The sequence below is a fragment of the Saccopteryx bilineata genome, chromosome 6 (assembly GCF_036850765.1).
Source record: "Saccopteryx bilineata isolate mSacBil1 chromosome 6, mSacBil1_pri_phased_curated, whole genome shotgun sequence".
In the NCBI taxonomy this organism is placed as follows: domain Eukaryota; kingdom Metazoa; phylum Chordata; class Mammalia; order Chiroptera; family Emballonuridae; genus Saccopteryx; species Saccopteryx bilineata.
The window spans coordinates 28,685,605-28,712,763 of NC_089495.1; the positions used below are offsets into that span (position 1 = coordinate 28,685,605).

The window sequence follows — 27,159 nt, forward strand, 5'->3', positions numbered from 1 at the left end:
AGTATGTTTCAACGGAGACCTATAGGAAAAACATCAAAAGAAGAGAGGAGGAAAACAGGCATGGAGAAAGATGCTGCCCATGACTTGATCTCACAGCCTTTAAAATTTTGTATTCAGGTACCCAAAATACCTCTTATGACTTCCTGCAAGCAATAGTATCATCATGATAGTAGCAAAATTAAGAGTAGAAATAATTATCTTTGATGCACATATAGTCTAAGGTAAAAGGACTGATGGGTCTGTTAAACACACACAGATGCATGTACACACACACTCACATACACATACACAATTCTTGTGGCTTTTGCCCAAAGTGTTAAGCGTGTCTTCAGCTATGTCATAGTCTATACATTCATCTCCTGGTGTCCTTCAGACATGAATCTTTGTTCTGGAGTCTCAGAGACCTAAGGTTATTTTTCTAGTGTTATTCTTTATTTTGGACATGAGGCTCTAATGGATTCTGCATCTTGGCTTTGTTATACCAGAGCCACAGGTGTTCTCAGGCTAACTCCCCATTCTTCCTGTTCAGGAATTATCTCCATGAAGTTCATGACTGTCTTGATAGCAGCGGCACGTTTCACTGGTGCAAAGCAACCCCTTTGGACCAAGTGATTCTGGTAAGTGATCTCGCACCAAATCTGAAATAAAATAAAGCTCTTTTAGGGTAAAATGAAGCACTTCCACTAGTGATGAGTACCTGCTATATCTCTTTGTAAACTATGAACTGTGGAGGAAAAACACACATCCCACCCACCAGATGAATGGCTTGCAGAGTAACAGATGCGGCATTTGACAGACTCTGTGGATAAAATGCTGGGATTTAAAACAGATCAGATTCATCAACTACTTTTTTTCTCCTTTTAACAGTTTAGCTGAGTCAGTTATTCAGAATAATGTTCTCTAGAAATGTTGCTGTTTTGCTAGTAAAGCTAATTAATTTAAATACACCAGGGAAACATACAATTTACAAGAACTCTGAAGTCTTTCTTTTTCCAAAATATTAAACATTTCCCTAACCTATTGGTTTTAAAGTTTGAATTTTCTATAGTAGTTTTTTTAAAAGCTAGCTATATTTATACTTAACACATTAGCAAAGAATGCATCTTCTATCTACTTGCCTGCCCCCACAACTTAGGGGAATTCTTATAGATATTAGAATCCTGTCCCTGTCTCTGTCCTTTCAAAGTAACTCAAGCTTGCTAAAATGTAATGTAAAACACCTTGTACCCTAATTCAGGCTCTGATATCTTATTTCTCGATCCCCGTCTCTTCATTTTCCACAGTTAGAAACTCAAGTATAATCTTAAGAGGTTCACCTTGCAAGCAGTAGTTGGTAAATTTAACAAATAAAAGTGATTGCTTGTATCTTGTATGGACCCTATATAAGTTTTTCAGCTATGACTAGTTGACAATAATTTTTTTCTTGCTTTCCAAAAGTAGTTTAGTTCACTTTTTGTTACACACACACACGCACACACACACAAAACACACACATAATTTTTGTGCTAGTATACTGAGAGAATATATTTCAATTTCTGTAAAAGCATGATCAATCATTTGATCAAGAGCACATAATTGTCAGAGCTGTCATATCAACTAGAAGATTTTAGAGTTGCTAAAACTCACCATTTTAGCAATTATGTCTTATTCTAAACTCAGCAAAATAAGCATCCGTTGATCAGGCAGCCAAACATGTTTGCAGTGGGAGGGAAATCTTTAGAAAGATTGAGAAGCTGTGTGCAGACCCAGTGGAAATAGATGTTTTATTAGACCACATTTATTAAGCGTGCAGACAGGTTTCTATGATAGTTACTCCTTCATGACATTTGATGTAGAATATAGGTCAGAACTCCAACTGAGTCTTTTGATAAGTATAAAAGGGCTTCTAGTTTAAAAAATTCTAAAGGTTTTGAAACTTGTGACCCTAGAGGAAAAACGACCAGATTACAGAATTCAGGGAGGCTTTGAACTAGGTTCAGTTTACAGAAGGGTCAAGTGGAAGTGATCACTTTAAGTTATTTTGAACATATAGTTCATCCTTCCTTTCTCCCCAAAGCCACCATCTTTCTCAGCTGGGAGACAGTTTTGTGCCACAGTTTCTTAGAGAAATTGCCTCTCTAGCTGTGCCCATTAATGCACTCTGCCATGTATCTTGTTTCTAATTGTTCAGTGTTACTCAGAAGAGCAACTGTTGGACTTCAGGCATGTTGCATTAAATACTGTTAGAGGCTTCATTATTCAAGTTAAAACTAATTGGGTTAGCTAGAGATGATTATTTAATAGATTTGGTTAAGATTCATATCACTCTCTAGGAAGGCTCTCCAGACAAGTAGTTTTATTTCCCCTCACAGGGTGATTCCCTTTGGAAAGAGAGTATTTCCCAGTATATGCTAATTTGACAGATTCTAATTGTTGAGATGTCAGATGGTAACTATTTATCCTGTTAGATTTCATCAGCCCCTGTTTCATGGGAGCTTGTTGTTTAACCCACTAAGGACTGACATGAGAAAGAACGGTATACCTATTTGAAATATTCTGGTCTTCACGTGCTCAGAAATGTAAAACAACTCATACATGATGTGCTTTTAAATATATTTAACTTGCTGACTACCAGCTACCAAGAGTCCTCCTCCAAAAGTCTAGGAATTCTGTAAGATTCAGGTTTGATTAATTGTTATTGAACAACAGTTAATGAGTCGAACACTGTACTTTCAATATATTATTTAGTTTCCTCAACAGAATTAACTTCTATTTATTTTTAAACCATTTAAACTTAAAGTCAGAAAGATTAACGACTTTGTTCATACTCATATAACTAATGGCAAAACCAGAATACAAAGCCAGGTCCAGGGCTTGCTCAAGTCCATCCCAGCTCTAGGAGAGGAGAGAGTGACTCATTTCCTGAAAAAAATCATACAAAGGCTTGAAATAAATTTCCTTCAGTAATACCATTCCTTTTTGTAAAAAAAAAAGTTACATTTATTGTTTTTTAAAGTCTCTGAGAACGTGGGGAAAACCTGATCTAAATATTCATCAAATTAGAGCTGTAGGGGATATGTGAACAATTGGCAAAGCCAATAACAGTATGAGACATATTCAGTGTTTGGGATCAAATGAAAATTTTAGAGCTTTTTAATTTCTTTTGTCCAGTTTCCATGAATAATTTTTCTGTTCTCTGGACAGAATCTATTGAATCAGCTCAATTTTTGTAAAAGTGTGATCAATCACTTGATTGGAAGCACAAAATTGTCAGATCTGTCATATCAACTAAAGACTATTCGGGTTGCTGAAACTCATCATGTTAGCAATTATGCATTATTATAAATTAAGAAGAATAATTATTAAATATAAATATTGGGTAGAACCATGTCAAATTGCCAATATTCAACCATTTTTTACCCATAGAAAGGTAATTATATATGGTTCAAACAAATATGTGTTTTTATATGTATGCAAATCCACTGAAAACTGCAACATCTTGTGCAACTTGATGCACTTTTGAGGGCTCACTAGAAGCCATAGGTTTAGCAATGGAATTTGGAATATTTCAGTTTGTCATTGACTCTCACAATAACATATATAAGGCTAAATACATATAATAAAATTAAGAAATATTTCCTGCCTGACCAGGCAGTGATGCAGTGGATAGAGTGTCAGACTTGGCTGCAGAAGACCCAGGTTCAAAACCCCGAAGTCACCGGCTTGAGGGCAGGCTCATCTGGTTCAAGCAAGGCTCAGCAGCTTGAGTCCAAGGTCACTGGCTTGAGCAAGGGGTCACTGGATCTGCTATAGCCCCCCAGTCAAGGCACATATGAGAAAGCAATCAATGAACAACTAAGGTGTCATAACGAAAAATTGATGTTTCTCATCTCTCTCCCCTCCTGTCTATCTGTCCCTATCTGTCCCTCTCTCTATCTCTGTCTCTGTCACCAAAAAAAAAAAAAAATTCCCCATTTGGTTCAGTGATTTTTATAGTGAATTGAGAAATAATGATGTTGATCTACGTTTTCATTGATGCGCCCCAGGATAATAGAAAACTAAAAAAAAAAAAGTAAAATAAGAAGGAACTCCACAAAAAGATCAAAAGTATAATTGCCTTACTTATGAGCAGCTTGCAAAATGCTGTTATTCTTATGAACGTACTGCTGTGATGGACCTAGAAAAGTTGGGATGAGGGAGAGGAGCCTTTTTTGAGGGACTCATTCTTGTTTTTAAAAATGACCAGATTCGCCTGACCTGTGGTGGCGCAGTGGGTAAAGTGTCGACCTGGATATGTTGAGGTCGCCGGTTCGAAACTCTGGGCTTGCCTGGTCAAGGCACATATGGGAGATGATGCTTCCAGCTCCTCCCCCCTTCTCTCTCTCTCTCTCTCTCTCTCTCCTCTCTCTCTCTCTCTCTCTCTCTCTCTCTTTCTCTCTCTCTCTCTCTCCCCCCTCTCCTCTCTAAAATGAATAAATAAAAAAAATTTAAAAAAATAAATAAATAAAAATGACCAGATTCTGGCATGTTTAACCTTAGAAACGAATGGACAAGTCAAAACATGAGTTTGAGAACCACATTGTAGCATGCGTCTTCGGAGACGCCCACTCGGCACTGATAGGACTTCGGAATTTTGTAATGCCCCTGAGAGCCAGCAACTACACCCGGAAGGAGCTGAAGGATATCGTGTTCGTCGGGTCTCTGGATTACCTGCAGAGAGAATGGCGATTTCTCCGGAATTTCCCCCAAGTATACATTTTGCCTGTGAGTATTACATAAGGGATAGTGAATATTTATATATAATGATAATAACACAAACAATACTAGCATTAATAGTTTGCCATTATATAGTAGTACCAGAAACTATTTTATGCATTTCATATATATATTAACTCATTTAACCCTCAAAATACCTCTATGAGCTAGATTTTAAGATTGGAATTTAAATCCAGACATTATGCTCAGGAGTTACCATGGTTAACGATGATAACCATGTTTTATGGTCTTTATAGAAATAAGACTTTCTCTGCATTTCTGAATCTGATTCTGACATATTGGTTAACCCTAAGCTGAGACTACCCTGTCCCTATGCTCTAACTTCCTCATCTTTTCTGGAGGAATTAGGTTCACATTTCCGAGAAATGGGTCCATTATGCATATGTGGCATTATGGTTGTAACTGTATTTGCTCTGAACCCTCATAAGTCTTATTCCATTATATACTACCATTTCTCTGAATTAAAAAAAAATTATGTGTACTGTGAAATGCACCAAAGCATTTGATTTTTTAATAAAAGAATGTTGGCTATATGTAAGAAATAGTATTTTTTTAAACCTCAAAAATTGTTCTCTCAAAAATTTCATTTGCTTCTTAAAAAGAAGCCACCATAAATTTCTCATCACCACCCCCTTAGATTAGTTTAAAAAAAAAAAAAGAAAAAAAAAAACCTGAATTCTTCTGATCCAGCTAATGTTAGATATTTCCAATTACCAATATTAAAGTTAAAGATACCAGCAGTCAGGGCCATAGCTGCCCTATTTTTCCACCAAAGGAAAGGAACAGCTGCCACTTTGCAGCTGACCTGGAGAGCACAGTGGAGGAGTCAGCTGCAAGTGAAATAGTGAGGACACAAAATTTGCCTTTAGAAACATGACTTCTCCTTTCTCTGATTTTCCCCCCTCACCACTGTCTCCCTCCATCACTTCTCTTCTCCCACTTGAGTCATTCAAATGGATTCAGGCTCCTCACTCTCTACTTTCCTTAGTCTCCTCCAGACTTGCTCTCGGGAAAGGGTCTGTGAAACATAGTCACACTAAGGTACTAATGATTGATAAGGCTATGTCAGTTATTGGATATTTCACAAAGTCTTAAGACCAATTCAGTGGCGGCTGGAGAGGCTTTGGCTCAGAAATCATTATCACCCACAAAGATAGACCACCATGAACCATGATACAAAATCAGTCTATTGAGAAGTCTTCCTGCTCGTTTTTCTCTCTTTAGGGATCTGCACTCTATGCTGCAGACCTCCAGGCAGTCAACATCGAGGAATGTGCCATGTGCGCTGTCTTATCCTCCCCATCCACGTCCTCAAGCAGCCAGACTTTGGTAGACACAGAGACCATCATGGCCACCCTCAACATAGGATCACTGCCGATGAGCTGCTCAGCCCGGACACTCTCACAGCCGGGTAAGAATGACACCCTGACGGGAAGAGGCTAGGGAGAATGGGATAAGGAGAGAGAATTAATTTTTCTCTGAAGAATATACTTTATTCATGGGGAGGAGGAGTGGACAGTTTAGTCCTTGGGAACTCTAAGTCAACTGAAAAGTGGTATCCATTTTCTAAATGGAATGCATGTAATACCTTTGCCATTTTAAGTAAAATCACAGAGTTGCCAGTGCTCATGTTGTTACTAGTCAAATATCACTGCAGATAGCAATTTGCATATTATTTTTATTAATAGAAGGTATAATTATTATGAATGAAATTCTCATTGGAACTTATAGATGTTCAAGTTATTATTCTTAGTTTTATAGGTGTTTTCAATATATGAATTTTAGAAGATTATCTAAGGTACGTTCCAGCTTCTGTAGACTAAAAACGTCATAATTCCGCTTCAGATTGCAAAGTGATGGTAAGAACAGGGATCTCTCTGGGATGAGGAGCATGTCTTGGCCTCCTTTGTATTCCTCTCAGTGCCTAGTTCAGTTATGAGTTGTGGTCACTGAATAGATGCTTAGCACATATTTATTGAACGGAAGTAAATGAGCCAGTGAGCTGGACTCTTGAGTAGTTTCCACACATTTCCTGTGACCAAAATGTGCTTGACGTAAATTCCCACTACAAAGTTGTGGTTTCCCTCCTCCTCACCCCCAAATAGAAGAAAAAGCTTTATATTTCACCCTCTTTCTATATATTGACTACTGGCCACTGAGCCTAATGTGAAAGTACTCTTACTGAAGAATTTTCTGTACCAAAAGCAGATTTCCAACTCAAATAAATCATGATTGGAGTTCCCTGGACCCAGCACTTCTCTTGGGGATGTTGATCCTCAGTGTTAAGATCGGGTGCTCCGTCCTCTGGCCACGTAGCTGCTGACTACAGCTATTCCCCTTTGCACGGAGCTTGGAGAGGGCAGGCTTTGAAAGCATTGCAAGGCTTTTATGATTATGGATGTGGATAGGAATGCTCATGAGTCAAACTGGGAAACCAAAAGAACTCTCTCTGACTCCTAGGCAGTGTTGCTAGGTGGGAAAATATCATGTTCTTGGGGCAAAAGAATAAACAAGTAATCAGGTCGAATCTTGGGTAGGTGAACTAAGCCAGCTAGGTGACACACCCGCACTAAACAGCCAAATTCCACTCAGCACCCAGGAATTCGGAGTTCTATGCAAAGCAGAGCCAAAAGTAAGACACTTCATGATGTTAAAGTACACTGAAAATCCAGACTAAGGAAGAATGAGCCATACCTCCGCTGAGCAAATCTGAAGGTCCATAAAAAGGCTGTTGTGCCCTGGCCGGTTGGCTCAGTGGTAGAGCATTGGCCTGGTGTGCGGAAGTCCTAGGTTCGATTCCTGGCCAGGGCACACAGGAGAAGCGCCCATCTGCTTCTCCACCCCTCCCCCTCTCCTTCCTCTCTGTCTCTCTCTTCCCCTCCTGCAGCCAAGGCTCCTTTGGAGCAAAGTTGGCCCGGGTGCTGAGGATGGCTCTATGGCCTCTGCTTCAGGCACTAGAATGGCTCTGGTTGCAACAGAGCAATGCCCCAGATGGGCAGAGCATCGCCCCCTGGTGGGCATGCCGGGTGGATCCCGGTCGGGCGCATGCGGGAGTCTGTCTGACTGCTTCCCTGTTTCCAACTTCAGAAAAATACAAAAAAAAAAAAAAAAAAAAAGGCTATTGTGTCCTGCATGCTCAGCAGTTAAGCTCCCTTAGATTTGCCCAAGATCTGTGTGTGCTGTGGATGTGAGTATGGTGTTGGAGTAGTGTGCGAGGTTAGTGCACAGTGTGTGTGAATATATGCAGGTGTGGATGTCTGTGTGCATCATGCTTGCAAGTTTCCAAAATTGGGCAGAGAAGAAGTATTGACTTTAAAAGCTGTATTATCAATATACAAATGAAAATGCCCACTCAGTAAAAGCCTGGGATAAACAGACAACATTGTAAGCCACCTAGTTAATCATCTGGGTGACTTGTCCTTCCTGGTATTTTTTTAATCTTATATCCTGTATAAGCTAGAAAGATATAAACCTGATTTCAATTCTGGTTTCCTTTATATCTAGTGATTTTCATTCTTTTACTAGTTCATTCAACAAAAATATATTGATTCTGTATGGTATGTCATATATTTTGCTATAGGCCAGAAGATTGCCCTTACAGGAGCGGCTGACTGGATTGGTGGAAGGAGGTAGAAGAGAGAGGGGGGGAAAAGGCCCGGAAAGGAGGAAGAGAGAATAAAAACATGTAAAAGTATGGGGTGGGCAGAAGTAGGTTTGCAGTTACAAGTACACAAAACAGTTTATTCTTGTATTATTATTTATTAATTATTGTATTATTTATTTGTATAACAAGTATAAACCTACTTTTGCCTACCCCTGCATTTGAATCATCATGAAGCATAAATAGTTTCTTCCCCAAAGATAGAAGGGAAAGTTTAGAGGAGAAATTACTGTGTATGCCTGGCACCATTTCTTTTACGGATGTCATACCCACTTGGGTGGTGGGGAAATATAAGTCCAGATGGGCTCTCCTGAGCTCCCTAACAAAAGTGATCCCGTCTGCTCTTTTGCTGCCATAGCATCTGTAAAGTCACATTCTGAGCAGGTGTGAATAGCAAAGCAACATTACTCAGAAACCTCACCAATGACTCTAGTATTGTAGGAATCTATCTGAAATTTATCTATAGAAATCCTCAATGTGTGGAGAAGCCTGTTTCATTCTCTTTTTTCATTGGATTTGTTGGGGTGACACCGGTTAGCATAATTATACAGGTTACAGGGGCCCAAATCTACAACACTTTATCTGTACACTGTATTCTTTGTTCACCATCCCAAGTTAAGTCTGTTCATCACCGTATATGCCCCCATCATTTTGGTTCTCCTAACCACTCCTCCTATTTCATAGTAATATCTTCTTGCACCATGCGAGGCAGTAGTGGGAACACCCACCTCCCAGAGCTGACTGTGGGAAGGACTGTGAAATTCGGCCAGGAGGTGGGAAACACCCCCCACCCGGAGCACCGTCCTCAGACTGGCTAATGGGAAGTTTTCTTTCCCTTTCTCTAGGACAGTGGTTCTCAACCAGGGGCAGGTTTGCCTCCAGCAGTCATCTGACAATGGGGAAAGTTTTGTTTGTCACAACTTGGGGGGGGATGCTATTTTGGCATCTAATGGGTTGAGGTTAGAGATACTGCTAAGCGTTTTACAATGCACAGGACAGCCCTACATGATTAAAAATAAAAACTTTTTGGCTCAAAATGTAAATAGGACTGAGATCAGAAATCTCACTCTGGTCTCTCTGATGAGCCTTTTTGGGGGTTCAGTGGGCTTTTCTACGTCATCACGCTCGTGATAGACTTCCACGTGAAGCCTGGCTAAGACCACCACGCTATTGCGTACAGGGATTCATATTCTCTACGGGGATGTCAGGATGTGTGGGGACAGCAGAGGGAGGCACCTCTGAAGTATCAATAAGAGGCCCGGCCTCCTGGACATCATGGAAAACGTTAGGTTTCCCAGTGACGCTCTAATTACCGCCCTGTCACATCACAAGGAGAACAGGTTGGCAAACCTAGGTGCTGAACTAAATAATCTGTGGCATAATCTAAACACATAATGATAATTAAGCCTGACAACTTAATATGCGACTGAAATTTAAATGTACAGTAGCAATCTACAATTAAGCACTCTTTTATAATAATAGCCTGCCAACCTGAGAGATTTCAGGTATAATACTGTGTACAATTAGCTAACAAAAATATTGACATTAGTAAAATGTACCCAGGCCATGATCTGACACATATTCAACTTAACCGTTGCTCTGCAAGAAAAGATGGAGTTAAGGCAGGAACTCCATTGTTCTTCAGCTGGTGTCAGAAGCAGATGCGGAAGCTGTCGCTTCAACCAACGTGACATGGCTGTGTCCCACGAGAACATTTAACTCGGAAAGTCAGGATAATCCAAGCCCTTTTTTAGAGCGCAGTGGAATGAGAAAGAGGGGGACTCGAAGGAGGATTGCCCCTTTGGGGAAAAGTGAGCTCCAGATTTTACTGAAAATGTCAGCCAAGCCTTGTCTATTTTAGTAGGGCTCCAGAGTGGCCCTAAATAGGACACAGGCTTTGAAGGTGGTGCTGAGTGGAGTATGAAAACCCATCCATCATTCACAAGCTGTTTCATCTCGGGCAAGGTATATATATACACCCTGAGTTGGTTTCTTCCCAGGCGCCCTAACTAGACCGATTCACAGACTCGTGGGACTGTGGTGTAGCTCTTATCTCACTGCAGTTTCTACGGCACACGGCAGTCAGAGGAGTCTTCACAAATATAAATGTTTTTCAGATCGTGTCAGTCCCCTGCTTTAAACCCTGTAGTGACTGACGGCCCATGACGATTATAGGGAAGCCTCACAGGGTCTTGCGGGCCAGTAGGGAGTTTTCTCCCACTTGATCCTGTTTATACCGGCTCTGTCCTGCCAGAGGTGCCTGATTACATTCCCTCTGCCTGCATGGCAGCGTCTCACCCCTCGGGCTCCATTCCAAGTCAGAGAAGCCTCTCTCCAAACCCTGTCTAAAGGCCTCTCTCCAACTCAATCACTATCCCCTAAGGTTTGTTTTTTTCACGGTACTCATCACCATCTGAAAGTATTTTTTATTTGCAACATGTGCCATGTAAGTGGAGGCAGAGGCTTCCAGAGTCCTAGCACGAAGTAGATACGCTTTTAAAGTTTGCAGAAGGAAGAAAGGAAAGAAGGAAGGAAAGGGACACACAGCCGATAAAGCTTCTTCTGCAGTTCTGAAAATAAAGCGGAATCTCAGTTCCTGGGACTTGCCTGCATCATGGAATCCCAGAGGTTTTGGTTTTGTTTTTGTTTAAAAAGAATAAGTTTAAAGTTTTCAGATTTATCACGACCAAGATTCACCAGTGAATTAGAATATCTGAACCCCCTCTTTTATAGTTTATTGAGGTAACTGGTTCATAACATAATTCTATATCTGTATGCATTAGAGCGTGGTCGCCACCGAGTCTGTCTCTGCTTCTCACCATTTATTTGACCACCTTCACCCACTTTGCCCTCCCCCAACCCCTTCCCCTCTGATGACCACCCATCAGTTGTGTGTATCTGTGAACCTGTTCTAGTTTTGTTTGTCCAGTTCTTTCTATTTGTTGTTGTGCTTGCATTTTCCTGTTTTCCAGTCTACATGGGAGTGGAATTATAGGATTCTTGTCCTTTTCCATCTGACTTGTTTCACTTAGCACGATGCCCTCAGAGCCCAGCCTTCCTCTTAAACCGCTGTGTGAGCAAAGCTAGCCGTCCGGCCTCCGTTTCCTCACCCAGATTCCTGAGGGCACTGCTAGCTCTGGCCGGAAACCACATGTGTTGGGCTCTTTCTGTAGAGTGTCAGTTTTTACCCTGAATCCTCCTTGAAGCATGACTCAGAATCTCGGGGGCTGTCAGCAGTCTATTCCCGTCTACTCTGCATTAACAAGAAGTGGCTGTCGCACTGACTGTTTCTTGGGGAGATGAAAGAGGTGGTAAATAGTGTAGTGCTTGGCATTGTCTCAGACAAAAACCTCCCTCTGGGCTTTCTCCCCCCACCCCCCCCCACCCCGTCCCCATCTCAAGGGCCAGAGTCCCACCACCCTCCTTTGTCTGTCTCCCAGGCTGCCTTACCTGCCGCTCACTCCATGCATCCCACGCCTCATCTTCCCTCCTTACCAGCTACTTGGATTGGTAAACAGAGGGCCCTCCAAATATTTTACCCTTTCAAGGCAGCATGGAATTTTAATTAAAAGCAGAATTCTAACTTCCGCAGTATTTTTGCCCTGTTACATAGCATTTTTAGAAAAGTTATAAAAGGTAACCAACAGTTTTTTAAAGCATAACTTCTAACGAGGTCATTGTGTGTGTGTTTGATTTTTCAACTGAACCCCAGCTTTCCTTGTCCTTCTTTACGTATTTTTTAGTTTAACTTGGGGACCAAAACTCTGGTGCCGCGCTTGTTTCTGAAACTCTTGGCAGTTTCCCACCTGATAAAACTGTTTCAGCCAGTGCTGTGCATCGGCCCTCCTTCGGAGTCCAGGCTCGCTCCCGATGCCGGAGGGAAATCCGTCTGTCTGTTAACTGAACGCAAAGGGCGAAGGTGCCAGGTGACGGACTACCCCAGTCTTTAAGGAGCTCCCAAGGCATTCTGGGCTTGAGCCACCAGACAGAGGAGGCGGCCAGTTCCGCTGAAGAAGAAAGATGTCGGTCGCGTCTCGATCTGTACATCTCAGAGAGTGCCCGCAGCCAGGAATCGGCTGCAGTGTTACCAAGTGCACACACGGAGAAACATTGCCTGTTTATTCATAGTTTCCTAAGACTTCTACAAGCAAATGGATGTGGTTAGAGGCACTGCCTGCTTGCACCATTACCCTGCACGACCACGCTGTGGAGAACAATCGTATTTCACTATGCTGTCGATAAGCAAGTACTAGGAGAGCTTTATTTTGTAATTCATTAGAAACGCCACTTAGAAAACACACAGTCACACACACACTGTGTCTCAAAATGACAGGCCAAGGATGCCCCAATATTTTTTTTTTTAAGTATAGAAAAGGATTTGGGCACGAGAGGAACTTTACAGTAAAGATAAAGCATCAAGTTGCAAGGTGTAATCTTCCATCCTGTTAAGTTGTGCTAGCCACTTTGTGTGCACGTCTCAATGTCTTCTGTTCTTTATTGTGTCTGTTCCTACAGAGGGGATTTCATCGTACTTCAATGGATGTTCTGGGCTCTCAAAATACCGGAAAATCCCCATCCTCACCGAACTGAGTAAGTTCTGTCTCAGAGACAAAACTCAAGGGAGAAATCTGTATGATCCATAGTTGGTGTCCCAGGGTTCTTTCTAAAATCCAAAGTCCAAAAACTGAGGCAGCAGAATGGAGCCTAGAGAGCATTAAGTGCTGGACAGGGCATGACACGAGACTTTGGCCCTGTGGGTGATGACATCTGGCAAGGCCTGTTGTATCTGGTGTCAGGGTGCAGGAATAGCACCTGCCTTCTCTGCTATTTTGTTCAGGAGAAGGAGACCAGCAGCTGACTCAGTCTCATTCAGAGACAGTCTCCCATGGGAGGGGACACGGACTTGAAGACTGCCGGAAAGATCTTCCTATGCCAACTTTGCTACCCCCGGGACTTTAGGTCAGGCGCCTCTCTTTCCCATGGTGATGCCAGGGCTGACACGGGGGTGAGCGAGTAAGGCACCAATGTGAAGACTTACAGGAGATGCTCGCTGGTAGGGCCCTTCAGTCTTTTGTCCAGATGTCTCCCTTGGGTCATCTTCATTCTGGTCCTGAGTGGTGGTCTTCTGAAATGGAAATAGTAAATACAGAAATATCAGAATAAGTCGTTATCTCTCACCGACACCTTATGGAAAACACTGTGAAATGTTTCTGGATGTGAGGCGCTCCAGGAGCAGAGAGCAGGGCGGGGAAGGTGCCTGTGTACGTTGGGAGGGAGTGTTTGTGAGGCACTGGGGGATTTAATCCTGGTAATAACCGATGAGAGAAGGGGAAGATACCAAAAAGGCAAACAGTGCCGTTAATATTGTTGGACCATCTCAAAGACGATCTGTAAAGCTGGTCCTGGGCATGCGATGTGACTGGATTCTATAGTAGAGCCACATTCTTAATGGACATTTTATGACTTTGAGTATCTAAGCTGAGCGAGATGCTGTTCACGTTCAGCTTTGAAGATCTCAGTTCTCTTGATCCTGCCTGGTGCCAGCCAGCCTGCTTGTAACTCACTTCCTCTTAACTGTCAGCTACAGTTCTTATTTATGTTTTAATTTTATTTTCCTACCCCTTTGAACCACCCCTCACCCTGAGGGGTCGCTGGATAAGGACACGGATTAGGAGACTGAGATGGAAGTTAGAGTGGCTGGGAGGGCACCAGGCAGGTGCGCACTGGTCGCTCTCGAGGGACTTACAGCTTTGTCCAGCTGAAGACTTCCTGGCACCAGGCGGCCTTTGTCGGATCAACCTAACAAATCACCTGCCAGCTCACTGTTGTTTTTTATTCTGTGGCTGGCTGAACAGGGTCCCAGTGACATGGGAGCCACAGCACTGACTGCCAGCACTTCGGTACAGAATGTCCAGTGGCCTTGAGGAAAGTGCCCAGGAAAGCTGAGGCCCCTGGTTTAGGTGACACAAGCATATCTGGATGAGGGCTCCTGGGACATGTGCATGTACTGGGGGTTAGCCATACAGGAAGAGGACATTGTGTGTGCTTGAGAAATGTGGTTCATGTTAGTGAGACCTTGCTCCCTTTAATAAAAGTATATGGTTCCTAGAAAAAAATGATTCACTAATTCCTAGCAGTATATGACTTACCCAAACTTACTAAGGAATAATTTAAAGAATTAAGAAACAGTCTTAGTTAGGAGTGTGTTTTGAGTTATATGCCCAGTAGATTTGTTTTGATCTGTATATGACTGACAAGAGCTGTGAAGGGTAGAAGACTTTAAGCTACTTGTAAATGAACAAGTTTACAGTTTCATGGATGCAGGCAGAAGACGCAAAACCAGAGTCAGAGACAAAGAAGAGTTTATTAATCACAACAATAGCAGTAGCCAAAATATCACCACTTTTGTGCTGGTTGCCAAAGCCCTCGTTCCCACCATGTGACATGACAAGGGTCAACTGACACCTGTACTCACTGTGGATTGCTTTATAAGACAGGAACTAGTAAATCTTTCGTAATGAGCAGTAAGCATGCCTTCTCTTTGCTCTGATGGGAGACATCATCTCAGTCTTCCAGTGCCATTCTGTGTGCAAACATTATGTGTGTGTGTATGTGTGTGTGTATGTGTGTGTGTGTGTGTGTGTGTGTGAGGGGGGTGGACAGATAGGGACAGACAGACAGGAAGGGAGAGGGATGAAAAGAATTAATACTTTGTTGCAGCACCTTAGTTTCTCATTGATTGCTTTCTCATATGTGCCTTGACCGGGGGACTATAGCAGACTGAGTAACCCCTTGCTCAAGCCAACAACCTTGGGCTCAAGCTGGTGAGCCTTACTCAAACCAGATGAGCCCAAGCTCAATCTGGCGACCTCGGGGTTTCAAACCTGGGTCCTCTGTGTCCCAGTCTGACACTCGATCCACTGCACCACCACCTGGTCAGGCATGTATGCAAACATTTTTAAAGCAATAGTCTTAGAAAAGCTGTCAGTGCCCCCACTGTCACTCTCAACAAGGACCAGTTCCATTCACTTCAGAGGCTGCTTACAGGAGTCTGGGTCATAGCCTGGGCCAGTATAGATATGCTCATTGTAACATAGCCACTGCTACACTGGCCTCAATTAGGATGATTTTTGAACCCTTGAGTATAATCCATGTGTCAGCAGCAGCACTGGCAGCACTGGGAAGCTTGTTGAGCACACAGAATCTCAGGCCCCACCCTAGACACAGTGAATGAGAATCTGTATTGAAACAAGACCCTACATGATTCATTTGTGCATTAAGTTTTGACAACTACCACTTTAACTCATTCTGGACCCAGATAATCTAGGAACCCAAGTATATACCAAGCCATCTGTGGCCCACTATTATGAAAAAGTCTATAACTAGGTGAGCATATGTTCCTATTTATGCCTCTTGTCCCAGTGCAGTTATTGAGACTGCCCCCTCTTACTTCTAAAAGTGTCCTGGCTTGAAAGATAAGTTACATAGAAGGGTGACAATCAGGACAGTTGCATGAAGAAACTGAGCCTGAGAGACAAGGATATCCCCTCGATTTTGAGCATATACAAGAAGGATTCATGTCTTTATTTGGTGAAGAATATACTTAGAAAGAAAAAAAAATGTACTGAAGTCGGGGAAGATCCCACATTGACCCCAACGTAGGCATCAAATGCTTTGATCAAGTGGTCACCCATCGGTTCATCTGTATTAAGGCAGTTCCTCTAGTCTTAAACGTGCCTGCTTGCCTTTTCCTGTTTGCCTCTTTTGCCTTGCAGAAAATCCTTCCAACATCCACTTTATTGAACAGCTTGGTAGAATGCAAGGGCACCTCCCAGGAACAAGCCTGCACCTCAGCACTTCCTTTGCCACAGGCGCTGTCTTTTCTGGAAGCTTCCTGGATTCCCTCCTGGCCACAGTAAGTGCAGCTAAGATGAGGAGCCCCCAAGACCAAGCTCCTAGCGGAGGGAAGAGCGTCTGGCTTAAGGCCTGGGTACATGATGATAACGTCTCACAATTCTAAATTCTCTTTGATTTTTCAAAAAAGCTTGGTCACATACAGCATTTCATCTTTTATAACAACTATCTGGCAAGGAGAGCCAACTCTTTACATTTTTAAGATTAAGAACGTAAGAGCCGGAACATTTGCTACCAGGGGGAATGAGTGGGTAAGCTGCAGCCTGCCTGCCTTTCAGCTTCAAGTGCATCGGCCGTTGGTGTCACAGCTTAGGAGACACTGCTTTCTCCTCTCTCTAAACGATCCTCCAAAAGCTTATGCAGAAACCAGTCCCTGTATGACAGGGACACAGAGTTCAAGGAGAGAGCTTTGGCCTTTGAAGGTGTGCGTTGTGTTCAGAGCCACGTCGACTCTCCCTCCGTGCTGCCCCTCTCTAGGACTGATGCTTTGACCACATGGTTGTTCTTCAGCTCTCAGCACCTCCCTAGCCACTGAGCGCACCCAGTGCATCGATCACAGGATTTCCATAAATAAGATTAATTCCTTGTACAAATGTATTGAGCAGCTGTGTGCAAGGCACTGTCCTAGGGGCTAGGAACACATCAGTGATTGAACAGGCCAAAGTCTCTGCCCATGTGGAGTGCTTGCTGATGGAGGAGGTTGACGTAGACACAATGACTGAGGAACAGATAAGGCAGGACAGAAACATAGAGGCGCTCGGGCGATGTGACATAGGAAATGTAGGGTTAGAGGAAGGGGTTACAAACTTCACTGACATGGCTGGCGAGGGCAGCCCTGGGAAGGGGGCAGCATGTGTCCGGTCCGGAGGAGAGGAGAGTGCACACCATGCTGCTCTTTGGGGAGGAAACACTAGGGCAGGAGGGAGAAGGGCAAAGGCAGTGAGGTGGGAACACTCTTGGTGTGTTCAAGAAGGTTGACTAAAACTCACAAAATCTGTGCGTAGCCCTTTGTGAATGGCTGCACAAACTCCTCCAAAGGAAGTCCTTCTTACCCACTGGCTCACAGACTCCTCCTACCAGGCTTTTCCATGGAAAGGCAGCAAAACAACTGGAGATCTGTACACAGGTACTTCAGTGACAAACCAGCTGCCTCTGGAATTCTGCGTGAAAGAGGCGTCATTCCTGAATTCTGTGGGTGCCGCAGAAGTATAGCCTGCACTTTTAGGGGAGCGTGGCTGGTGCCTGTGTCCCCCTCATGGGCTCAGTGGCATTTAGTACTGAGAGAATTGAGTTGTCCTGGGCTCAGCCCCCCTAAGCCTTGGCGAACACAGGGTCTCATACATCCCATCAAAATGGCAGAGAGAGAGAAGAACACTGTGTCAGTGGTAGGTAGCCACTCGGTGGACTGACCCTCCTGAAGGGCTAAGCAGCCTTCAGCTGTGACTGGGCCAGGGAGAGATGCACGGGAGGGACTGAGACAGGTCACTTTCCCAGGAAGGTGGCCTTGCCTGGAATTAGTGACTGGTGTGTCAGGCAGAAGGTGACTTCTGATGGACTGGACCTGTTTGCAGGATACATTTTTTTTTTTTTGTATTTTTCTGAAGCTGGAAATGGGGAGAGACAGTCAAACAGACTCCCGCATGCGCCTGACCGGGATCCACCCGGCACACCCACCAGGGGCGAAGCTCTGCCCACTAGGGGGCGATGCTCTGCCCCTCCGGGGCATCGCTCTGCTGCGACCAGAGCCACTCTAGTGCCTGGGGCAGAGGCCAAGGAGCCATCCCCAGTGCCCGGGCCATCTTTGTTCCAATGGAGCCTTGGCTGCGGGAGGGGAAGAGAGAGACAGAGAGGAAGGAGAGGGGGAGGGATGGAGAAGCAAATGGGCACTTCTCCTATGTGCCCTGGCTGGGAATCAAACCCGATTCCCCCGCATGCCAGGCCGACGCTCTACCGCTGAGCCAACCGGCCAGGGCTGCAGGATACATTTTTAATGACTTTCCATCCCAGTTCTCTTCAGAGAATCCTGGATGGTGTGCAGCTCAGCGCCTTAAACTATAGTCGAGCCTTAATTAACCTGCACTGACCCACACAGGTAGGAGCACAGTCCCAGAGTCTGTCTAGGGTTGGTGCGAAGACTAAGATGGGCACAGAAGGGCGGAAAGAGCAGAAATACAAACAAATGAACACATTACATAAAACATAGGAAACAAGCACTTGGTAATAAGAATCAATACTTAGGCCTCTCATCACTTACTATATGATGAGCGTGACCTCATAGCCTCCTTAAGGAGTACGCCATCCTCCCAAACTGCCTTCAGATATTGTATTAATGGGCTCCTCCATGGGAGAGGAGCCTGCTGGAATAGGAAGGGAGCTATGGAAACACGCACTAGTTTTCTGAGGGCTCACAATAAAGTTTGTGGAGGGAGAGAAAGCCACATGTTGTGGCTGATTCACGGTATACTCACAGGAGGTCACAAGTCACGTTGCCTGTAAGTACTCCTGGTAAGTGCTTAGTTTAGGAGTGCCGTGTGGTCACCTGAATATGGATGATCATGGCCATAGACCTTCATTAGAAGACATCCTTTCTGTTGAGGGGGCCAGCTTGGATCCTGAACATCTAAATCTTTATTTACTGGTCTTGTGTCTCTCAGCTCTTGGAATCTTTACTGATGTATGGTACAGCAAAATGATACCACTTAATACTGTTGGAGCTCCGGCCCCAAATCTCTGGTCATTTGAGCTGAGCTAGACCTTTGAAAACATTCAAACCTTCAGAGAAACTTGGCCATTCTGTTTTTTATTATTATTATTATTATTAGAGAGGGGGTGGGACAGGCAGAGACGGACAGACAGGAAGGGAGAGAGATGAGAAGCATCAACTTGTTGCTGCAGCACCTTAGTTGTTCATTGACTACTTTCTCAGACATGCTTTAACCAGGGGGCTTCAGCCAACTCAGTGACCCCTTGCTCAAGCCAGTGACCTTTGGCTTCAAGCCATCAACCACAGAGTCATGTCTATGATCCCTCACTCAAGCTAGTGACCCTACACTCAAGCTGATAAGCCCACACTAAACCAGCAACCTAATGCTTTGAACCTGGGTCCTCAGCATCCCAGGTCCATGTTCTATCCGCTGTGCCACCACCTGGTGAGGCAACCCTGCCCACTCTTTTTTACCTCCTCCCCTGCGCCAGGTACTGCTTACTCAGCTTAGCCTTCTAAGGGTGGGAGTGATTTCCTGTTATCCAGCCCCACAGAAAGAGCCCAAAGTACAGGCCTGTGCCTCTTATTCCATCGTCTCCATTCTTTTGAGGACCATTTGATCTTGGTCAGCCTCCTGACTTTATACCTGCTTGCTAGCCTCAGAGAGGAAGACAAAATTTGTCTTTTTGCACTAGAAACATTTGGGGCCACTTTGGTGGCTCCAGACTATATTCTCTAACATCCCATTTTATGCTCCATCCATAGCAAAGTGTCTCCTCGCAGAGAAATGCAGGAGGAAAGCAAAGCCTCGACCTTCGCTCACGTGAGCATGGCAGTTCGTGGGCCAGGGTCTGCCCTCCTTTTAGCAGTCTCTCATGAAGACACCACTAGCGATCACGGCATTCTGCCTCCAGATCACACCTGCATCCTTCCCAACACAGACCTCCAGTCAATTCTTTCTGCTCAGTTTGTTGTTGAGCTAGTATTAATAATCAGAACAATATCATGATAGGAGCGGTAATAACTACATCTCGATCACTCGCTCTGAGGAAAGGTCTTTGCTAAGTTCATTACCTACATTGCCTTGTTTAATTCTCCTGTCAACTCAATTAGGAGAATACAGTTATGTGCTTCATTTTATAGATGAAGAATCTGAGGCTTAGAGGGGTAAACAATGTGCACTCACAGATGACAAGTTGATGTTCAGACCCAAATTTTTAATGATTACAGAGTCAGAACTCACTACCACAAACTGCCACTCCAGAAATCGCTCTCTGTAATAATGACTGTTTTTCCAGTGCATTGACATTGAACTCCTCCTGCTTAAAGGAGCCTGTCTCCCAGAGTGCTCCAGAGTTGTTGAGGAGACAGGCAGAGAAGATGAGACTGGGCTGCACCCACCCCGCCTTTCCCACCCACCTCTACCCTCCAGTCAGAACAAGTCTGCCTTCTTCTGGTTGTATGAGCCTCCTATGTAATTTTTTATTTGTAGAAGGATTTCTGCTGTTGAAAAGCCTTTGAAAACCACTCTCTAGAAGTTAGACCATATGACCAACAGAGAGACATAAAAGAAAAGAACCAGAATGTTGTTCTCTATTTGAAGACAGGTTTTCAATTTCCAGTCAGGAGTCCGGCATAGGAGACAGGAGTCAGCCATTCTGTCCCATTTTGCAAGCCCCTTTCTGTCCCATAATTTCCCCTCTCCAGAGAACATCTTCTGGGTTTAGCTTTTCAAACCTGCTGCCCAGGTTTAATGCACCAACAAATGTATTTCTGGTGTTACACAGTCCAAGGTTATAATTAGAATCAAATGTTTGTTTCTCTGGCCCTGGCTGGCTGGCTCAGTGGTAGAGCATTGGCCTGGCATGTGGAAGTCCCAGGTTCAATTCCCAGCCAGGGCTCACAGGAGAAGCGCCCCTCTGCTTCTCTACCCTTCCCCCTCTCTTCCCTCTCTATCTCTCTCTTCCCCTCCCACAGCCATGGCTCCATTGGAGCAAAAGTTGGCCTGGGAGCTGAGGATAGCTCCATGGCCTCTCCCTCAGGCACTAGAATGGCTCCTGTTGCAACAGAGTAACTCCACAGATGGAAAGAGCATTGCCCCCCCCCAGTGGGCATGCCAGGTGGATCCCGGTCAGGAGCATGTAGGAATCTGTCTCTCTGCCTCCCCACTTCTCACTTCAGAAAAAAAAAAAAAAAATCTCTGATGCATACACTACCTAAAAGGGCAAGGCTAAATCAGATGGATTCAGGACAGACTCCCTCAAGGAAAAGTCAAGTAACACCTGAGCAGTTTCTGAAATAAGATGAGAGCACCAGTCTCGACTCCAGCTTGGTGAACTCTATTTCCAACTTAACACTTAAGGGCCCTCTTCCCTCTAGTGGGTACTCAGAAGACATAACAGGGCTTCTCTACCTTTTCCTCCAATTCACCTTTAAGAAACACAAAGCAGATTGAGCCTACAAGTCCCAAGTACAGAACAAAGCCTGGATGAGGTGGTATGAACTTGTCACTAAAGTTTTTCAGCAGAGATTCCCTACTTTCCCTTGATATACCTGGAATTTCTCTCTCAACACAAAGTAATGTGGTTTCCCTCCAAATCTCTTGATTCACTTGACACTATGGCTTCAAGTATCTCCTGGTATACTATGTATACTCCTGCCCCAGTTGGCAAAACGTGCCTATCAGGTATGATTCAGATCCACTTTGAATTCTCTCTCGATTCAATGCTATAAAAATTAAAATATAAAGTAACACTCAGGACCATAAAGCAGGATTCCCATATGGTTTTATGTTTCTGAAGAAAACTTCAGAACTGCACACGAATTAGGGAGCATTTCCCTTTCTGTATAAGAAAAATGAGGCCCAGAGAAGTGAAATAACAACATCAAGGTCATTCATCTGGTTAGTTGCGGTTGTCCTACCATATGACCTCATTTTCAATTAGAAGTATTTCTCAAAGAAATGTTTGGTCGTAAGGCCTTTTGAGACTCTCAGAATAAAAAGCAGCAGTGACTAAAATCTTATTACCTATGTTATTAAATAGTATGCTATATCGTGAGACAGACCTCAAGCTTAATTGTAGCTAGAAGTATTATATAAACACTGAGGGCTACAACATTTTCTCACACTGGAAGTCCAAATTCTAGTCAGTAGAATTGTATTAGAAACACTGTTTAAGTTTAGACGTCCTAAAATATTTCAAACATTTTTCAACTTTCGTATTTTCTTGAGAAATAAAAGAGGGAGGGAGGAATGAAATGAAAAATGAAAGAGACCTCTAGAAGGACAATCCCTCAGAATCCCAAATGATAAAAATATAAGATGAGCCCACAGGGTAAGGGTGACATGTAAATCCTATTATTGTCCCCAATATAGAGTTGCAATCCTTTTGATGTCAAAACTGAAAAAGCTAAGCCTCTCTCAGTTAAATATGTAAAGTACCTATTTCCCTAGAGCCCCTGACACCAGGATAACCCTAGAATTTACTCCTTTTCTTTAATCAGTGGAGAATTATTCTAACAGCATTATGTTTGATCACTGAACACTATGGCCACTTGTTCTTAAGTGGATTCTGGCTCAACCTGGATTTACATCCTCTCCTGCCTCCTGGATTCCAGGAGGGAGGCTTGTGTGTGCTAGCTGTGGGAACAAAGGAGAGATGTGAGGAGGCCATGCCTAGGGGAATGCCTTCAGTCTGGACTCAGGTTGTTTTAAAATAAGAAGTCAGCCCACATGTCCTCCTTCGGTTTCATTTTGATGTCAAAGATTTTTAAACTTCCACTTATTCATTCAATAGCTACAGTTTATGAAGTATATGCTAAGAGCCATGGGAGAGCTGACTATTAATAAGACATAAGTTAACACCTGTCTTCAAGGAACTCACAGTCAAAAGGAGTATCAGTAGCTTCACATCCAGAAGATTCAAGTATGGATGACAATATCAGTAGTCCCCTAAAGAAAAATCTATGGAAGTCTCATCAAATACATATTTTAAGATATATGTTGATGATTACTAGGGCATATGTGGCCTGACATACTTCTCTGGTCATTTTTGGGAAAGGAGAGCTACTTGATGTCAGTGTAATTATATTATCGCTTATTGCCTCGTCCCCAGTTCCATCTGTGGCATTTGAAATGCCACAACCACTGTATAAGACACGCTAAATTTTCAGAGCCCAAATTTTTCAAAATATGGCATGTCTTATACATTTGGAAATACAGTACTCAGTTCCTTCTTGGTTACAGTGTAACCCCCAAGGGAGCAGGAACTGGGTCAGTGTTCTTTTCTCTGCACTTTGCCTGACCCAGTGCCCTATCTAACTGTCAGCCTTTAGTTGATTTTAATAATGATAGTAAGAGATACTGCCTTACACCATCGGGTTCATTCCAGTGATGACCACAAAATTGCCAAGAAGATACAAATCCACCATTTAGAAGTTGGCTTTTCTGACTTAACACATGGCCTGTCCTTGCTTTTCAGGCCTTCTACAATTATCACGTCCTGGAATTAGTTCAGATGCTGGTGACAGGAGGGATGAGTTCTCAGATCGAACAACATTTGGATAAGGATCAAATCCATCCGAGAAATGAATCCTGCACTACAGTTTTGTCTGGAAAAAAGCGTTGTAAGCTAGGGCTTCTGTCCTTAAACCAAAGCATTTTTTTGGACATTGAAGTGAGTCTACTCTTTTTTTTTTTTTTTTTTTTTTTTGTATTTTTCTGAAGCTGGAAACAGGGAGAGACAGTCAGATAGACTCCCGCATGTGCCCGACCAGGATCCACCCGGCATGCCCACCAGAGGGCGACACTCTGCCCACCAGGGGGTGATGCTCTGCCCATCTGGGGCGTTGCTCTGTTGCAACCAGAGCCACTCTAGGGCCTGGGGCAGAGGCCAAGGAGCCATCCCCAGCGCCTGGGCCATCTTTGCTCCAATGGAGCCTTGGCTGCGGGAAGGGAAGAGAGAGACAGAGAGAAAGGAGAGGGGGAGGGGAGGAGAGGCAGATGGGCACCTCTCCTGTGTGCCCTGGCCGGAAATCAAACCTGGGACTTCTGCACGCCAGGCCGACGCTCTACCACTGAGCCAACCGGCCAGGGTGAAGTGAGTCTACTCTTAATAGAGTTTTCTACTTCCTCACATCTCTGAGTTTCTGAAAATGGTCCAGGCTATTTGGTTTCCTAGATGGCCTGTAGCACAGAAATAATAATACAATGACAACAAATTCATACAACTCTTAACCATAGAGTATTTTGCAATTTGCAGTGCATTTCCACATGTTATTTTTGTTTCAACAATGTCAGGAGGTAAATAAAGCAGTTGTCATTACCTTCATCTTTCAGATAAAAAAAATCCAAGTCCGCAGGAAGCATCAGAGAGGTCCAATAACTTATACATTGACAAGTGTATTAATAATAATTGTAATGTTTGCAGAGCATTTCTCTGTGCCTGTCTGTTTCCTTTTTTTTCTCTTTTAATCTGGCCAAGGATTTACATGGTAGCTATTGTTATTAACCCCACTGAATAGGCCAGGAAGTGGAAGCCTAGAGAAATAAGTGCTTATGCAAAACCACACTGTCCATTAGTGCTGCCTCTCTCAGTACATCTGAACCACCGAAGAGATCTGATCAGCTCAGCTGAAGTCAGGCAGAAGGCTTCTGTGTTCGGGACTCAGAAACTGATGCGGTTAGACAGTGCAAAATGCTTGCGTGTTCTTAGCCCAAGAAGCTGGTGAACAGTAGATGACAGCCAGGTAGAAGACAACCATTCTGGCAGATCCCAGCGGAGCATCTGGGCATTTGGGGTTCAGAAGTAGAGTCCAGCATGGGAATGAGTAATCTATTATCAATGTGGTGCCTTTTGCTTTAGCTTTCATTGGCATTGCATTTAGCTCTATAGTGTCATTTTAGGGGCAGGTTTTTATACGGAAGCATCTTTTGTTGGTTCAGAGCATATCAGCAGAACCCCCTTTACAAGACGCAGGCTCCTCCAGCCTCTGTGCCTGCTTCGCCTCAACAGATATAGGCAGAAGGGCGAGCCCCATGCTCTGTGCATCTGACTTCCACATGCAGACAATACCGGAGCTCCCTCGGTATGGTCTGTCCCCTTGCACTTTTGTGGTCCTGGGTTCCCCACCTAAGGTTGACTTGTGAGTGATTATATGCCCAGGATAACAGCCACTGTCAATGTCCTGTAGGTATCAGAGGTGACATGAACTGGCCAACACACTTCTTTCTTCACTTAGGTCTTGTCCTGGGGAGTGGAGAGTCACCCACAGAACAAGACAGTCTGGTCTCTTTTGACTTCACTGAACCCATTAGCGGCTTCTTTTGAACCTGGCATCCACTTGTAGTGCCTTTGTTGGCTATAGCCTGAGAGCAATGTCAAGGGGAGTGCTCAGTGCTGTGAGCTCTCGTAGAGTGGGATAAGATGATCTGTCTCAGAGGTCACTTAACATCCCAACTATTCACATACCCTGAAAATGGAATGTTCCAATCTGGGTTCACTGTTGCTTCTTCCTGGTTACCACAGCAGCAGTGGTACTAAAGGCGAGCATACTGACAGACCACACAACACTCACCAGGGGCTCTTGAAAGACCAGGGTGATAAAAAACAATCACTGCGATTAGATGCTAGGGACTAATCATTACTCTCACTTCCAAGCCACTTGACATTGCCACTGTAAAGATATTAGAAAACAATTGTAAAGTCTTCCAAACTTCTACAACAAGAAAGAGGAAATGATAAGCCAGTACGTGGTTGTCATTGCTTGTTTAAGGAGCCAACAGACATAAGTTTCGATCTTCTCTCCCCAGCCAAAGAAGACCTTTGGGCAAGTTTTCTGTGCATTATTAGATAAGTTTGGAATCCTGTGCCTTGGCTTATACCGCATGATTGATGACGAGAAGCACCACATGGAACACAGAAGGGGAGTATGCTGGTTTGGAAATTGGTAGCCATGTGACCAATCATAAAAGCCAAAGCTACTTTATTCGGTGTGAAAGAGAGGTCCAGAACTCAGGGTCCACAGTGGCAAAGAAGGATGCAAAGAAGGAGACTATGATGTAGGAATAAGGAATAATGAATATAAATGATGTGAATAAACCCTGGCAGTTATGATCCAGCGTAAGCAATGTAAGAGTAGTGCGTCTGTCCCCATGAGAACTGAAACGTAGACGCAGATTTTGAACCAGGGCTTTTTGTTTGGTTTGGTTTTTGTTTGTTTTGTTTTGTAACTTATCCCTTCTTTGTCTGTGTAACTTTTTAAAGCTAAATACCACTGTTCACACTGAAAAGATTTATGCTGGGTAAATATTTACTGGGTGCCTCTTTTCTAGCCACTGTGCTTTGTATGTATAATTTATGGGAGTTATTTATTCACATTTTTCTTTTTTTTAATGTTTTTATTGTTTATTGATTGATTTTAGAGGGAGAGAAAGTGAAGAAGAGAGGGTGAAACAGGAACATAGTTTTGTTTCTGTACATGCCCTGACCAAGAATCAAATGGGCAACGTCTAAACTTTGGGATAATGCTCTAATAAACCGAACCATCCAGCTAAGACTATTTATTCAAACTTAAGTTTAAAGAAAGATCAATCTGACATCAGTGGGGAAGAGGCAGGAAATATATGTAGAGGATAGGAGGAGAAAAGCGACACATAGCAGTGTAGACCCGATCTATGCTTTGCACAGTGAGACTGGACAGCAGTCAGTAGAGGAGGATAAAATAAAAATAAATAGGGTGGGAATAGACTGACAGAACCTGGTCCAGGAGGAAGGGGAAAGAAGCCAAATTATTCAAAATGGAGTTGGCTTGAATAGACTAAAAGATAACCTCTCTGCTCATAGGAGAAACGAAGGAAAAGGATGAACACTAAGGCAAATATAGCAATAAACAAGGGGTGTGTTTAAGGGAATTTTTATGTAACACTGGAATTTCTCTGAAGAGATCTGATCAGTTCAGCTGAAGTAAGGCAGAAGGCTTCTGTATTCGGGACTCAGAAACTGATGCGGTTAGACAGTGCAAAATGCTTATATGTTCTTAGCCCAAGAAGCTGGAAAACAGGCATAGCCATTGCTGAAAAGATGGAGGAGGAAGTATTACAAAGAGTTGAGAAAGAGGTAAAAGT

At 43.6% G+C, this 27,159-nt stretch overlaps 1 protein-coding gene across 1 annotated transcript in view; it reads left to right on the forward strand.

Moving 5' to 3' along the window:
* The window catches only part of KCNU1 (potassium calcium-activated channel subfamily U member 1), a 141,643-nt gene that overhangs the window by 111,431 nt on the left and 3,053 nt on the right, over positions 1–27,159 (forward strand). The window contains exons 21-28 of the mRNA XM_066237500.1: positions 530–617; positions 4,519–4,743; positions 5,980–6,144; positions 10,149–10,173; positions 12,932–13,006; positions 16,192–16,331; positions 23,516–23,710; positions 25,846–25,970. Of these exons, the coding sequence (XP_066093597.1) occupies positions 530–617; positions 4,519–4,743; positions 5,980–6,144; positions 10,149–10,173; positions 12,932–13,006; positions 16,192–16,331; positions 23,516–23,710; positions 25,846–25,970 (1,038 nt within the window). The remainder of the gene's footprint in view (positions 1–529; positions 618–4,518; positions 4,744–5,979; positions 6,145–10,148; positions 10,174–12,931; positions 13,007–16,191; positions 16,332–23,515; positions 23,711–25,845; positions 25,971–27,159) is intronic.